At 38.7% G+C, this 14,963-nt stretch overlaps 3 protein-coding genes across 5 annotated transcripts; all 3 read left to right on the forward strand.

Moving 5' to 3' along the window:
* The first annotated feature begins 1,764 nt into the window (after nt 1-1,764).
* On the forward strand, nt 1,765-5,494 carry LOC126623612 (60S ribosomal protein L18a-2). 3 transcript variants are annotated; one of them, XM_050292561.1, is made up of 6 exons: nt 1,765-2,097; nt 2,165-2,240; nt 2,749-2,863; nt 4,434-4,549; nt 4,644-4,707; nt 4,890-5,494. In XM_050292561.1, exons 1-6 carry the CDS (start codon nt 1,863-1,865, stop codon nt 5,229-5,231), a joined length of 948 nt encoding a protein of 315 aa, XP_050148518.1. In that variant the 5' UTR covers nt 1,765-1,862; the 3' UTR covers nt 5,232-5,494. The 3 variants fall into 3 exon arrangements, with proteins under 3 accessions (XP_050148518.1, XP_050148517.1, XP_050148515.1); XM_050292560.1 differs by lacking the exons at nt 4,434-4,549; nt 4,644-4,707; nt 4,890-5,494 and adding an exon at nt 3,520-3,835; XM_050292558.1 differs by lacking the exons at nt 1,765-2,097; nt 2,165-2,240; nt 2,749-2,863 and adding an exon at nt 3,654-4,334 and having other exon boundaries at nt 4,890-5,360.
* Nucleotides 5,495-7,086: 1,592 nt separating this feature from the next.
* Nucleotides 7,087-14,947, forward strand: LOC126622911 (uncharacterized). Its single transcript, XM_050291591.1, has 13 exons — nt 7,087-7,259; nt 7,356-7,520; nt 8,171-8,319; nt 8,600-8,961; nt 9,895-10,078; nt 10,638-10,698; nt 10,863-11,064; nt 11,391-11,512; nt 11,640-11,744; nt 12,052-12,108; nt 12,682-13,178; nt 13,479-13,799; nt 14,540-14,947. The coding sequence occupies exons 1-13, from the start codon at nt 7,119-7,121 to the stop codon at nt 14,703-14,705; spliced, it is 2,532 nt and encodes an 843-aa protein (XP_050147548.1). The 5' UTR covers nt 7,087-7,118; the 3' UTR covers nt 14,706-14,947.
* Nucleotides 9,748-12,405, forward strand: LOC126623524 (urease accessory protein G). Its single transcript, XM_050292432.1, has 6 exons — nt 9,748-10,078; nt 10,638-10,698; nt 10,863-11,064; nt 11,391-11,512; nt 11,640-11,744; nt 12,052-12,405. The coding sequence occupies exons 1-6, from the start codon at nt 9,825-9,827 to the stop codon at nt 12,133-12,135; spliced, it is 828 nt and encodes a 275-aa protein (XP_050148389.1). The 5' UTR covers nt 9,748-9,824; the 3' UTR covers nt 12,136-12,405.
* Nucleotides 14,948-14,963: the final 16 nt, after the last annotated feature.

Raw genomic sequence — 14,963 nt, forward strand, 5'->3', positions numbered from 1 at the left:
ATACTAATATGCCTAAAAACTAATCAAACTAACAATTCAATTAACCAATACCAATAAGCATACAAATTATTCAACAAATAAATATTTAATTCAACTAATCATATGAATAAATGTATACCCATATTCATATAATTCACAATTTCATTCATTAATAATCATAGAATTCATATCAGTAATCAATAACCAATAACCATATTAGTGCATTAACATATGATTCTATATTTCTATACCAATTAAACAAAAATTCGTCTTAAATAATTAATTAGGGTTAGGGTTTATAGATTTAGGAATTAACAAATTTACCTAAATATATATGTCGTCTAGAGAGTGGTTGGCTGCTGGCGTGGCTGCACTGCACTGGCTGGGAACATCACCTTTGCTCATGTTCTGTTCCATTTCAAGCTGTTAGGAATTTGGGGGCAAAGCAGCACCACGCTGCTCTCTGATTAGCAAAGGCAAATAAAAATGAAAAGGGGATGGAATGGGGGTGGATCGTGGGGACAAGTGGTCCCCCACTATACATACTTTTTTTTTCAAACACATACGAAACGAAGTTGTTTCGTTTACTTTTTTTTTTAATTTTTTTACCCAGCTCTACTGCTGCAGAACCAGTTTTGAAAGTCAAGATTAGGTATTCCATATGTAGCATCAGTATGCGCAGTGCAGCATTAGTCACCCCGTATCGTATAATAAAGGTCAAGAGTGGGTATCCGGAGCTGTTTGTTAGGTTGATGATTAGGGTGTAGTTGTCACCTTACTTCTAGTTGGATCTTGTATCTTCATTCCCATACTTCTAGGGTGGTTAAAAGCTTTATGCCTTACCTTATTTTTGCTTTCTGTTTTATGAAGCTGACGTATAGGAGTGATTAAAGGGTGATCAGTGTGTTGATCACACCTTGCTCTATATATCTTGTATTCTTATGTTGTTGTTTATCTGAAAAGGTACAAACAAACACTTAAAACTCAACAACCAGATCGGTTTGAACAGAACCAGAAAAATCTTAATGGGGGCTCTGCTGTTGCAGAACCATATCAATTTGAGCTGAATCAGAAAAATCTCAGTAGGGGCATCCGCCCCCTAGACCCATAGTAGCTTCGCCCTTGACTGGTCATTGAGTTTGTCCATCATCAATCATTTTGGTTATCCTCGTGAAAATCTCGGTTAAATAATGAGGAAATGATAAAAATACCCTCAATTTGTTGTCAAATCATTTTGGCCCGTTGTTTATAAAATTAAGGGTAATTTTGTCATTTTTTAATAGAGATTTTTCACGGAATGACCAAAATGATTGATGGTGAACAAACTTAGGGACCAGCTCTATCGATTTCAAATCTTAAAGACCAAAGTGAGGAGTTATGCTAACATCAGTGATCATTTTGGCTAAAAAACATTAAAAATTTGCCAATTTGTTTGATAAATAATGATGTGGATAATGTAAAACTCACAATTATTTATGATGCGGTTTTTAAATTCGTTCCACTTAGATATGCCAAATTATAATTTTCGATAATAAAGACTCAAATTCGGACACAACGGACAATTCCAACTAACAAGTCTAACCCATAGGAGGAGTATAAGGACCATGTCACATAGATCGTTGAGTATCTCATCATGACCTTATACTTACTTGAAATATACTAGGGCCCCCAAGCCAGACCAAGACTCTGGAATCATGGGCTTTGAGAGGCCCAAAAGAGAGAAGCCCAAAATATGAAATAAAAATGGGCACGAAGTCCATCAAAATTACCATCCCGCCAGCCTGCCGAAGCTGCCAGCTGAGCCAATCAAGAAATTGAGACCACCGCCCACTGGTGATTGAAACCCTCCATCCTCCCCAAATTCTCAATTGGGGATCGAAACAATGAGCGACAACTCCAAGACCAGAACTCTCTCCGGCGACCAGCAGGGCCAGAGCCAGCAGCAGTACTACGGCACTTTCCAAGGCGTCGCCAACTACTACCCTCCGCCTCCGCAGCCTCCACCTGAGCCGGTCGTCGGTTTTCCTCAGCCCGTCCCACCTCCTGGTTACTCCGGCCGTCCTCCCTTGCCTCCCCATCACCACCACCACCACCAACATGGATACCAAACGGTCACTGGTATGAATTTTTATCTTCTTATTAATTTGTTGTTATTTTTATTAAATTGGGGTTTTGTGGTTTGAAGGTTACGCTGTTGTGGAGGGAAGACCTGTTAGCGAACGCCGCCTTCCTTGCTGCGGCATCGGCATAGGCTGGTTATTGTAAGTTTATTCATTCGCTTTCAATCTTTACTCCAAGTTTTTATTTGTTGGGTTCCTTTGTTTTTGTGTTTCAAGGCATTGAGACCTTCAGAAGAATTCATAAATTTCCCACGAAACATATTGGTTATGTTTGTTTTGTGGGTTGAACATCACCTGTGCTGTACCAATCACCGTATAAGGATGAAATAGTTTAACCATGTTTCGGCGAATACCATTGTGAATTTGGTGCTAGCTTCTGGTCCTTAAGTAGTTTACATGGTTGGATGCGATATGTTCTTACAGGAAGCGGTTTATAATGGGATGATAATTTGTTGGACAAGTTATGAATTTTTAAATTTAGGGAGTTCTACTAGTTCCGGAGTTCATCATAGGATCATGACAAGAAAAAGTCTTTTTGATGCTTTGTTATGAAATTTTAAATTTTGGACTTACAAGAATTGTTCCTTCAGCATTCTTCTGGCTGGCTTTTACTGAATACTGACAGATTACGTTTTGACTTTTTCTGAAGGTTTATAACAGGGTTCTTTCTTGGAGGCATCCCCTGGTATGTTGGAACTTTCATCTTACTTTGTGTGCAGGTGGACTACAGAGAAAAGCCCGGATATGTAGCATGCACGATAGCTGTAAGTGTTTCTTCCTTATGTTTCGTATCATAAAATGTACATGTCTAAGTAATTCTCCTCGTTGTTTTACTTCCACATAATAACAGTTTTAGGATTCATGAAAGCTTTGGATGTTTGTAAAATTTGCAACCAACAGCACATAGCACTAAATATATCCAGTTTTATATGTTAACCATGCACATAAAGGGAACTTGACAATCGATGGCTCTGGTTGTTACTTTAATTGCTTGTTTTTTAGTCTTATAGCAAGACCTGCAATCTTATTTAACCTCGTCTGTGTTATGGATGGAGGGTTGTTGTCCCTGGTTAGGCGTGTCTTAGTCTGTAATTCACCTGGATCTTTGCAAGCTATTCGCAGTAATGGTCCACACTGCCTGTTTTAAGTCTACATACCATTCCGCGGATTTATTTATTGTTTCAAGCCACCATATTCTAATACTAAGACGTGGTCAGATTGTTATAAACATGGTATGCATGTTATGCTTTGTGTACACCGAGTGTTCTTCGTCACTGGGGAAATGCTATTTACACGTTGTTCATTCCTGCGATACTTGAGTTCATTTAGAAAATAGAAATAGAAGTTGCACCCTTGTGTTTTTTTTGGGTTCGGTCTTTTGGCTGTGCTTTCATTTGAATTATGTTTTTACATTTTTCAGTCGATTCTTGCTGTGATTGCTGTTATTCTGAGCGTAACAAAGGGAAGCGAAAACCTGATGAGGTTTAATTAAGGACTGTGAACGATGATCTGATCCCGTGTTAGTACCTAGCATTCATTCGAATGAGCTGTAGGGGATGGGTATTGCCGGTTATCATTACGTTGGCTTATCTTGCTTGTACATGTACTTGACGGAGAATATTGGGTGCTTGTAATTGTATCTCAGAATTTGCTAGCATTGCATTACTCAAAGTACATACATATAAAGTAGCAGGGAAGCAATGTTTATATGTAATAATCTGCTCTGATCCGTTTCATTCGATTTTCTTGTGACAAATCCAGATTGCCAAACCAATGCCATGAATCCTAAACGAAAATCCGTAAAAACATGGACTCGTTGATGCGAATTGATATTCATTACTCGTTAGGTATGCAAATGGCAATCCATCTGTCCAGAAATTATGTAGTGCAACCGTCAAACTGCCTGTTAGTAACGTCACGTGACAATTTAACCGTTGCACTTCAACTTCTGTTTTCATTAGTCCTATTTGTTGGCATCACAAAATTGGTTTTAATCACACTTTTGGGCATATTTTGGGTTTTTTTTAAACGGGCCTTACTTGTGCAAAGCCCAACTGTTGGCCTTTGAAAAAAGCCCATAATTTCTCCGGTCGATGGAAGTAGGGTTTCGTCCTCGTATATAAACAAAACAAAAACCCTGGCCTGCGCATCTCACCCCAGAGAGAGAGAGAGACAGAGAGGCCTCAGAGATCTCAGCCGCGTCTTCTCTGATTCTCCGACATGGGCGTTTTCAAGGTAAGCCTGCGTATCTTCTTCTCCGATCTCCCCCTCTTGACAGAAATGGGGGTTTTAGGGTTTTGAGCTGCAACTAACGGCGTCGTTTTCGTGTTACAGTTCCACCAGTACCAGGTCGTCGGGAGGAAGCTCCCCACCGAGACCGATGAGCAGCCGAAGATTTACAGAATGAAGCTGTGGGCCACCAACGAGGTTCGCGCCAAGTCCAAGTTCTGGTATAAAACCTTCCCCTGAGCTCGGATTATCTGATCCCGTATCTCCCTGCTTGAATTTTGGTTCATTTCTGAATGTTGATTTTGTTTGGATTAGGTATTTTCTGAGGAAGCTGAAGAAGGTGAAGAAGAGCAATGGCCAAGTTCTTGCCATCAATGAGGTTTGTTTTCGCAGTTTATGAATATTTAGAGACTCGTATTCAGGAATGCAGAGCCGTTGAGGTTTTAGAGATTAGGGTTTAGGGTTTTGTAATCATTGACTTGATGTTCCAGATGCTAGATTTGAGGTTATTCTTGCTGTTGTGAGATGGTATTTATCTATTTGTGTGGAATTCGGTTGCAGATCTTTGAGAAGAACCCGACAACCATCAAGAACTACGGTATCTGGTTGCGGTATCAAAGCAGGACGGGCTACCACAACATGTACAAGGAGTACCGCGACACCACGCTAAATGGTGCGGTGGAGCAGATGTACATCGAGATGGCATCTCGCCACAGGGTCAGGTTTCCTTGTATCCAGATCATCAAGACCGCCACCATCCCCGCTAAGCTTTGCAAGAGGGAAAGCACCAAGCAATTCCACAACTCCAAGATCAAGTTCCCGTTGGTGTTCAGGAAGGTTAGACCACCATCCAGGAAGTTGAAGACTACGTACAAGGCGTCGAGGCCCAACTTGTTTATGTAATTCGGTTGCTTGTTCAACAAGCTATAACAGTGGTTAGCGTCGGATAAGTGTCTGAATCGTTCTGGTAGAACTCTCGGTTGCTGTTTTTCGGCTATTTGCTTCAAAATTTGATATCGATTATTTTTGTTATGTTCTCGATATCGATTATTTTGCTGTCTCACCGGTTGTTTGTCGCTCCATGTTACTGCTGGGGTGGATGCCTGTCGAAACACGGTGGTTTTAAGGTTTCTTAAGTTATGGTTTAGTAATGTTCTTTATTAAAACCCTTGCTAAACCATACCAGATATTCCAACTTCGATCAGAATTATGTGATATCTTAAGTACTAGCCGCTCTTACATTTTAACCATGACTTTGAGCCCGTCTGGAAGTGATTACCGAGGGAATATAATCACTTTTGGGAGTAATGTTTTGGGTTGCTTAAGTTTTTAAAAGCAACTTTTTATAAAAGTTGACACCATAGTTAAGTTTGGTAAACGAAATAAAAAAAAAAAAAATCTAAATCATAGGTTCAAAACAGTAGAAAACAAAAGCAGATTTACACATATTTATCAAAAAGATGTTTTTTTCTGTAAAAGACAAACAAACAATACCAATTAATGAAATTTCGTGTTTACTCTCAGAATCACTTTTGCTTTTCAACTACTGTCTCAATCAAAAGAAACTGCAAAAATTTGAGAAAAAACTTGCCTACGCCTGTTTCATGACACGAGTCGATGTCTTAAATTTAATCTCATATTTCGCTCATTTAATATAACAATTGTGAGAGACTCGCTTAAGAAAAATAGATATATACAAGTCTTTGTCCTGTTTAAAATTCAAATAAACCGCAATAAGAATGAAAGATGCACTATACAAACATACACGTGAAGCTAAAGAGCAAGCTAGAAAGCTAAATATGAGTTAGCTAGATTGTCATATCTAAAGTTTGGTTTTCTTAACACCTTTTTTGTGATTTGGCGTCACTCATTTGTGTATAAAGACCAAAAATCACGGCAATTTCAACCTCCACTTTCAACTTTGGTTAAAGTTTTTTATACTACCCACCTAACACTCATATCATTCCCCTTCTTTTGTTTCCAATTTTTTATCCATATCTTCTCTCTCACACCAACTACCGTCCATGAATCGCCCCAGGCTACAAATCCAATAAGCTACACAAATGGTAAATGGAAAAGCAAGAAGAGGGATTGATTGAACAAAAATACCCTCAATCTTATGGAGGTTTTCCACAGAATTATTAAAATGATTGACGGTAGGCAAACTCAGGGACCATTTCTATCGATTTTCAATCTTAATGGCCAAAGTGAGAAGTTATGTGAATCTCAGTAATCATTTTGAATAAAAAAAATCAACTTTTTTTTTAGGGTTTTCATGTCCATGGATCCATGATAACATTACATTTCAGAAAAAAATTTGGAGCTTTGTACCTTAATAAAATACTTTTCAATGGAGAAAAAGCACTAATGCAATTTCAAAATTAAGAATAAATTAGAACATGACAAGTGATTTGCTCAGAGGTTTTCCTTTTCCAATTAAACTCTCCAAAGTGTTTTTCATATATAAAACTTCTAGTTTACTAAAATTTTCCTTTTTCTACTCACTTATGGATCATACCACATTGTCTAAAGCAAAACCAGCCTTGAAAAGTTACACATATATTCAACTTTTCCTTCTCCAAATTATCCCAAAACCCATCCAAATCAGATTAACTATATACAACACATCCTAAAAGTGTCTACACAAAATGATGAAAATCTGAAATCTGTAGAGAGAGAGAGAGAGAGAGAGAGAGAGAGAGAGAGAGAGAGAGAGAGAGAGGGAGGGAGAGGGTGAAGGCTTTGATTCTTCTTTTCCCTTGGCCTTGTAATTCAGTCAGATATTGAAGAATGCAAACTTCTCTCAAACTAGCGTCTTTTGCTATAACTACATATTATCTTCTTCTTCTTCTTCCATTAGTTGGCTGCTCATTTCATGAAGATGTCAACCAACACAGCAGTCACAATAACATAAAAGAAAACATTCACAAGGTATAGTGTTTTTAAATCGGTTTTGCTTTTTTTTTTTCTTCCGGCTTTTCGGATGAATTTCTTCTTATTCCCCTTCTCGGATTGTTGTGTTTGCAGCTGAGTCCACGAATGACGTCTAACGTTACAGTTCACGGCCTCCTCGCATGGTTTTCAATTGGGTTTTTGATGCCTCTTGGAATACTTGTAATTAGAATGTCTGTTAGAGAGGAACGTGGGACAACAAGAGCCAAAGTTCTCTTCTACCTCCATGTTATTTTGCAGGCAAGCTCTTCTTAATTTCTTCTCATCTTTCTTTCTTCCATTTCGAGCTGTTTTCCGAAAATTATCTAATTAGAACTAAGAACACTGATTATCCAATTACCATTTCATTAACTGGATTAATTATGATCATTGAGTTAAACACATCAGTAATCTTTCAAGTTTTGATCTTTAAACATCAGTAATCTTTCAAGTTTTGATCTTTCTTCTCAGTAATCATGATAAGCCACTTTAACTTTAATCATGCTGTCCACTGTTTCTTTTTTGTTTATAAACCTATCTGCACCACCTTTTTAATTACTTTAAGGTTGAAAAAATACTGCAACCATATTTGTCGTCCTATATGATTACTTGAACAGCAAGAATACATAGCAAGTTTCTCTCTTTCTGCTTAAACTCATGAATTTGTCTCCTCCAACTCAGTAAGATCCTACACTAATCAATCTTTGTATACTTATTTTGATTAACTTTGCAAACTAAACTCACCATAATCATTCCTATTTTTGTATATAAAAGTAGATTGCAAATCATCACTGTCTGCTACGTACTCCATATACTGGCATAATTGCTCCGTCGACGTAATAATTTAGGCATGTTAAATACAACTGTAATTGTATATGGTGGCTTCTGATTGAACTTCGATGTATACACAGATGCTGTCAGTGCTTGTTGCCACAGCTGGAGCTGTGATGTCCCTAAGAAACTTTGAGAACTCATTCAACAACCACCACCAGAGATTAGGTCTTGCACTTTATGGTTCCATATGGATACAAACCCTAATAGGATTTTTCAGGCCACACAGGTAACAGTTAAGTAAGGGAAAGTTCGGTCCACGTCTATTATAAATAGACAAAAATAACCCTAAAGTTGTGAATTTTTACACCATTGGCCGGCCCTTCCTTCAGTCTAACAGTCAAGTTAACCTTTGTTTTCTAAACAGAAGGAGGAGCCAACAGTGTAATGATTTATAACTCTAAAAAATTGCTTTTGTCAAATTTTTTAAAGCCACGCACCGAACTGTTAGACTATTGATCCGTCGTTACTTAGTATCAGATTTGAATGAGAGTTTTTGTTTCTTATAGGGGAAAGAAAGAATGGAGTTTTTGGTACTTGGCACATTGGATGCTTGGGACAATGATATCATTGTTTGGGATAATCAACATCTACACTGGATTAGAAGCCTACCATAAGAGAACACAGAGAAGCTCAGGACTTTGGACTATACTTTTCACAGCTCAGGTCTCCTTCATTGCTGCCTGTTATCTCTTCCAAGACAAAAGAGATTACATACAAAAGCAAGGAGTGATTAGCAATCTTGAACAGCCGATCACAATCAGGCAACAAGATGAAGAAACTGCTCAGAGGCAGCAGCAAATTCAAAGGGACTTGTTGCCAGATCAGCAGCCATGTGGCAAAGTCAATGCACTCAAGAACTTGTTTGACTGAACTACAACATATATAGGTTTTGTTTATCTATTTTGCTTTTGTTTGTGAGTGCTCATTTGTTTAATTTTTTTTCTTTTTTTTATGCATGCACTTTGTGCAACGGCGGGTGATTTTTAACAGGACAGTGATGGAGTGCATGCATTAAAAAGTCGATGATGGAGAGGGCACTCAGAATGTCATATACATATTAATTTGTATACATATTTATGAACACCAATAAGAAGGAAATTCTGAGGAGTGTCTCAATTGCTGTACACTGTTGATGTATCATCGTGTGTAAAGTTGGATATTTGACCATCAAAACGACACAATAAGAACACAAAGAACGTATTACAGTTTATTTAAAGTTGGACTACGTTCACACTAGTGTAATTTTATTTTTAATATGATCATCGGGTTACAAAAATTTAAACATTAACTAAGGGTGTTCGTAGTTGTACAACCACCAATACTACAAAGGAAAATATTGCTCTTTAAGAGACAAATTGACTAAGTTCCTTATGTGGCTTAAAAGTTGAGGTGGTAAAATGTAATTTTTTTTTTTGAAAGAAACAATATTACTTAAACTAAAGGAGAGAGGGTAGGCTTAGTCTCATAATGTGATTCAAATTTTCCTTTGACGAGAGTCGAATTTAAAACCTCTTACTTACATATGAGGAGGAATATCACTAGATCGTAATAATACGTGGCTAAATGTAATTTATGTTTAGCAATTTTGAATATTAACTAAGGGTGTTTTGGTAAATTAAATTTCTGGTTTATCCTATACCGTGTGCGCCCACCCAAACCAACCCAGATTTCCCCATTCTTCTCCCTTCTCCCTTTTGACCCACTGTAGAACTCCACATACTCTAGTGATCAATGGCTGACCACCACCATGACCATCACCACCATCATGATCATGACCATGGTCATAGCCATGGGAGTTCAGCAACACCAAATTCATTTGTGGGCCCAGATGGGAAGGTGTACCATAGCCACGATGGGCTGGCACCACACTCACACGAACCCATATACTCCCCCGGGTACTTCAGCAGAAGAGCTCCACCTCTCCTCTCCAGGAATTTCAATGAAAGGGCTTTCACCATTGGCATTGGTGGACCTGTTGGTACCGGGTAAGCTGGGTAATTTTTGCCTTTTATTTATTAATTTTTAATTTTTTAAATTATTGAAAACAACTTCAAATTTATCAACCGCATCATTAGCTTAATAGACTAGAATTGATCTAAAGATTGACACTTTATTTTTATTCTAATTCTGCTTCTGGATTTTTGAGTCTATGGTTGTGATTTCCGCATTTCTTTTTCACCTTTTGCACTCCCGATTGAATAAATCAAAGGAAAATCAAGCGATATAGTGAAGGGAGTGCAGAAATCACTCTCGGTTAGGAGGGATTGTCTAATCTCTTCTTTTTTTTTAGACTCGTATGTTTTGTGCAGTTTTCATCAATTCAGCAATGTGGGTTTGTATTGGTTTCCCCAGATTCTCCCTGGAAATTGTTTAGTTGCTTGGACAGTGTAGCACCCACCAGCAATATCAAATTATCCTCATTTTTGCAGCATGGCAATTTATAAATTTATAAATTCTTAGTTGTGATTCTTGTGAATACTAATTTGCTAGAGCAAATCGTCCGGTTCAATGAGAGTTGATGAAATTCTGCTTCATGTCATGCAGGAAAACTGCTCTGATGTTGGCTCTGTGTAAACTTTTGCGTGACAAGTACAGTCTTGCTGCTGTAAGTAGGAACAGTTTCGAATATTTAAGCTTTTGTGTCTTTACCTTTTCACAAAACTGTAATGCAGTTTCGCATAGTAGTTGTTAGTGTCTGTGAAGACCTTTGACGCCGGTGCTTCAAGTTGATTGAGGAAGGGTTAAAGATAATAAGCGTAACAATTGCAGGTGACAAATGATATATTCACAAAAGAGGATGGTGAGTTCTTGGTGAAGAATGGAGCACTTCCGGAAGAAAGAATACGTGCTGTGGAAACTGGGGGCTGCCCACATGCTGCAATTCGCGAAGACATCAGTATTAACCTTGGCCCTCTTGAGGAGCTTTCAAACTTGTACAAGACCGACATACTGCTTTGTGAATCTGGCGGAGGTATTTTCCAAAAGCAGTTGTAGCAGACTATTGCAAATGACTTGATGTTTCAATTTGATTATTGCAAATGACTGATGGTAGTGTTGTAATTGTTCTAATAAGCGTGAAATTAAATGACCTTATGGAGCCATCTGGAGTTTGGTGTTAATTTGAGAAAATGCAGCTTCATCAGCGGAAAATGTTTCAAAAATTTAGTTCGGATGGAAATGCTTATTGTAAACTTTCCAGAAATGGAGGAATTTTGTATGTGAATGATGACTAGTGGCTAATTGAGGTTTTCTACTTATTTTCTGAAACGCTATGCAATTGAATTTGTGTGGATGCAGATAATTTAGCCGCGAACTTCAGCAGGGAGCTGGCTGACTATATCATTTACATAATCGATGTATCTGGTGGTGATAAAATTCCACGAAAAGGTGGCCCCGGCATCACTCAAGCTGACCTCCTGGTATGCGTTTTTTGCTGTTGTTCCGAATACCATTTCTGTCTAGTATCTACTATCAATTGTGTTGACTATATTTTGATTAAATAATAAGGGATTGATGTGTGAATGACTTAATAACATTGGATTGCAGGTGATAAACAAGACTGACCTTGCACCAGCAGTTGGAGCTGATTTGGCAGTGATGGAGCGTGATGCACTACGAATGCGAGATGGAGGGCCATTTGTCTTTGCTCAGGTTGGTTGGTCGTACCATCCAATTGGTTCACTAGCGTTTGTAAACATGATGTGAGCTTGATATTTGTGCTTTTAAAACTTGGAGATGCACAAATGCACTAATTTGCTCGTTAACATGAAATCAAAAAGCTGTGTTTTCTCAGTTTTGGAAATCACATAATCTGTGATTACTACATATCCTCGACACTATTATCCCTATCAATGTTTCGTTGTGCCAGGAAGGTGGTTCTCGAATGATTTGTTGTTGTAGGAACGATATTGAATTTTTATGTTCATGATTTACATGCTTGTGAACCGCGTATGTGCAGGTGAAGCACGGGAAAGGAGTAGAGGAAATCGTGAACCACATATTACAGGCTTGGGAAGTAGCAACAGGGAAGAAGCGCCACTGAATCCGTCATCCATGAAGTTTGGTACCTTGTTTCGTCTGTCCCTCTACGTTGAAGCCTCGATGAATAAATGTGACTTCAATTTTCTGTCTCTTTTATTGCACGTACGTGGATGTTTGACACTTCATTGCTTCCATCGTTTCAGTCCAGTTATAAATGGAGTAAGAAGGCTCCTTTGCTTCAATGTACCTCAGTTGAGTTGTATGTCCTAAAAGATCAAGGCAGTCACTTTATTGAGCTACATATGTCTAACAGGGGTGATTTTCGGACTAATCGGATCAAAATACAGGGTTCAATACCAATCCAAAAATTTCGAATCAAACTTTGTTTCTAATCGCGGAATATTCAGATTCTACAAAGTTTTCGAAATTTTTGGAATCAGTTTTATTTTGTAAACTAGGTTCACAGGGATTTGACGTGAGAACGGATTGCCGGCTATTGACTGCTTGACGCCTCCCCCTCCTCTTTTATTCGGGCTTGGAACCGGCAGCGAATAATACAGCCACACACCAGAGATAAACATCTAGTTTTGTAAATTGCAGCAAATAGTTCTGTAAAAAAGAAAGAAAGAAAATAGTGGTAAATTACAAGAATGGGCCTGAATGGGCCGGGCCACAATGTGGCGGTGGAGTCCATTACCAATTTACCACCCACCCGACTGAAGAAGCGAAATTCCGCGAATCCGATGAAATTAAATTCGAACAGAGGAAGAAGAAACCAGAAATCTCCAGTTACCAACCAACAATTTCAATCCTACGAAAAATGGCGGCGGAGGACGAGGAGCCAAAGAAGAGAAGGATGGTGGTGGAATCCCTCGGATGGCTGACGGAGTCTTCAATTATGCCGAAGAAGCACCGCGCCATCGCCGGCGTCGGAGCTTCCTCAATCATGGAGCTCAAGGCCCAACTGTATCAATCCCAAGAAGAATCCAAGAAGTCTAAAGAACTCGCCAGCTCCGACATTGAGTTCCATCGCGCCAAGAAGAGAATCACCGCACACGACGGTTTCTCCGCCAAGAACTCCGGCGTCGACGCCCGGGCCCACAAGTACGTCTTTTTCTTTCCTTTTTCCCAATTTTTTTTCTGGGTTTAATTACAATTTACTTAATTATCAGCTGTTTTGTTGGGTTAGTGTAATTTAAGATTTAGGGTTTCTTTTGGTAATTTAGGGTTCCTGTTGTTATCTGATTACAAATTTAGGGTTTTTGGGTTCTTTTTAGTGAGAAGATGAGATTTTTGAGCTCTCTGTTTTGGACATTTCAACTTCTGTTCAATTACCTCTAGGCTTTAATTTGGGTTTCTGCTAAAATCAAACCCAATTATGTTTTTTTGCTGGTTTAAATTCAGGGACAAGCTTGAGCTGAAAGCAGTTCATGATGGATCGGCGAGCTATGCAGCGTTGGAAAGGAAGGCTGCATTGTACGATAAGCTAGCAAGGGGAGAGCTATCAGATGAAGAAGATAAAGAGAAGTATTGTGTGGATTTTTTCGGCAAGAGAGTTGAGCAGGATGAACCACAGCAGACTCAGCACCGTGATTCACCTGCAGTAGTATCTCCGGAGAATCAAGATGGCGAGATCAACGCTTCTACGCTGTTTAGCACGAAACCTTTGGGGCTTGGGCGAGCGGATGCGACAGTGGACAATGATATCCACAAGCGTTTTGTGAGGTAAAATTTTCAAATTATTTCTGTGTTAAGTTATAAGTATATATGCCGTACAGACAGTTTAGTTAGAGTTAACTAAACATAATCAAACAATGAAAAAGCATTCGTCGCTTGAGTGAACCTTTGTTAGTGTTATACTGTTATTTTTTCAGTGTTACCATATTCTATATAACTCTGGATACTTAACGTTTAGCCACAGTAATTTGGTGTTGCCGCTGTTCCTCTTCTAAGCGTCAAAGGTGAAGTAGTTGAGCTGAGACTCATATTTGGGCTGGGGGTTGGTAGTAGAACTCGAATCTAACTGCTATGAATGAGTTGCTTAAGCTCTTTGAACCGTTCTTGATGTGCATTCCTGTTTTTTAATTTTCATTTGCTCTATATGGGACTGCCGATCTATTCTGTTAAATTTCATCTGATTTCATAAGTCCTGTACAATGTCTTGAGTGCCGGAAATGAGCTGAATAAAGTATAAAAAGAATAAACGAGTGTAGTTTTAGAACTATGCTTTCGACACAAAAACTAGGAATCTATTTCATCAATAAATGAAAAAATAGTTTGGATTGGATTAAGGTTTCTCTTATTCTCTTCTTTCGTATAGTTTCTCCATTTACATGGGGTGTTACTTATTGATTGAATCTAGTCCTTCATCGTCCTGGCCACAGATATGTATTGCTTGATTGAAATCTCTATGTTCCTGGCAACAGACATCTCATGATTTCTGGTCTTGTGTTCCTTTTCTTCAGGGAAGTACACGAAGAAGCAAATCAAGCAAGAGAGATGGCGTCTAAGCTCAAACTGCGTAGGGAAGAGCAAGCAGCTGCTCGTCGGGAGAAGTTAAAACAGGCTTATATACGGAAACAGTTAGAGAGACTTAAAACAGCATCATGTAATAAGGAACAGACAGAATGAACAGCAGGAGGCGATGATGACCACAATAGCCATCTCGAATCCTGCTGTTCGCTTCAGGGTTCATTTTCGAAGGAAAGAAACATGTTAAGCCGATTGACGCCAACCAAGTGGCTCCATTTGACATGTATTCCTTGCTTGAGCAATCAAAAAACTGTAATTATTAGTCTTTTTCCTTCATATATTTGTACCTTTGATGTAGTGATGTACCTTCTATCAATGCTTTCCCCTTCTTGGCCTTGCAAGTACCCTTTCGAAAGG

This window comes from Malus sylvestris, chromosome 5 (assembly GCF_916048215.2).
Source record: "Malus sylvestris chromosome 5, drMalSylv7.2, whole genome shotgun sequence".
NCBI lineage: Eukaryota > Viridiplantae > Streptophyta > Magnoliopsida > Rosales > Rosaceae > Malus > Malus sylvestris.

Coding starts and splice junctions, on each gene's coding strand:
- LOC126623524 (XM_050292432.1), top strand. CDS start 9,825: ATGGCTGACCACCACCATGACCATCACCACCATCATGATCATGACCAT. Junction 10,079..10,637: donor GGTGGACCTGTTGGTACCGG/GTAAGCTGGGTA, acceptor CATGTCATGCAG/GAAAACTGCTCTGATGTTGG. Junction 11,513..11,639: donor TCACTCAAGCTGACCTCCTG/GTATGCGTTTTT, acceptor ATTGGATTGCAG/GTGATAAACAAGACTGACCT.
- LOC126622911 (XM_050291591.1), top strand. CDS start 7,119: ATGCAAACTTCTCTCAAACTAGCGTCTTTTGCTATAACTACATATTAT. Junction 7,260..7,355: donor TAAAAGAAAACATTCACAAG/GTATAGTGTTTT, acceptor TTGTGTTTGCAG/CTGAGTCCACGAATGACGTC. Junction 11,745..12,051: donor GGCCATTTGTCTTTGCTCAG/GTTGGTTGGTCG, acceptor GCGTATGTGCAG/GTGAAGCACGGGAAAGGAGT.
- LOC126623612 (XM_050292561.1), top strand. CDS start 1,863: ATGAGCGACAACTCCAAGACCAGAACTCTCTCCGGCGACCAGCAGGGC. Junction 2,098..2,164: donor TGGATACCAAACGGTCACTG/GTATGAATTTTT, acceptor TGTGGTTTGAAG/GTTACGCTGTTGTGGAGGGA. Junction 4,550..4,643: donor CGCGCCAAGTCCAAGTTCTG/GTATAAAACCTT, acceptor TGTTTGGATTAG/GTATTTTCTGAGGAAGCTGA.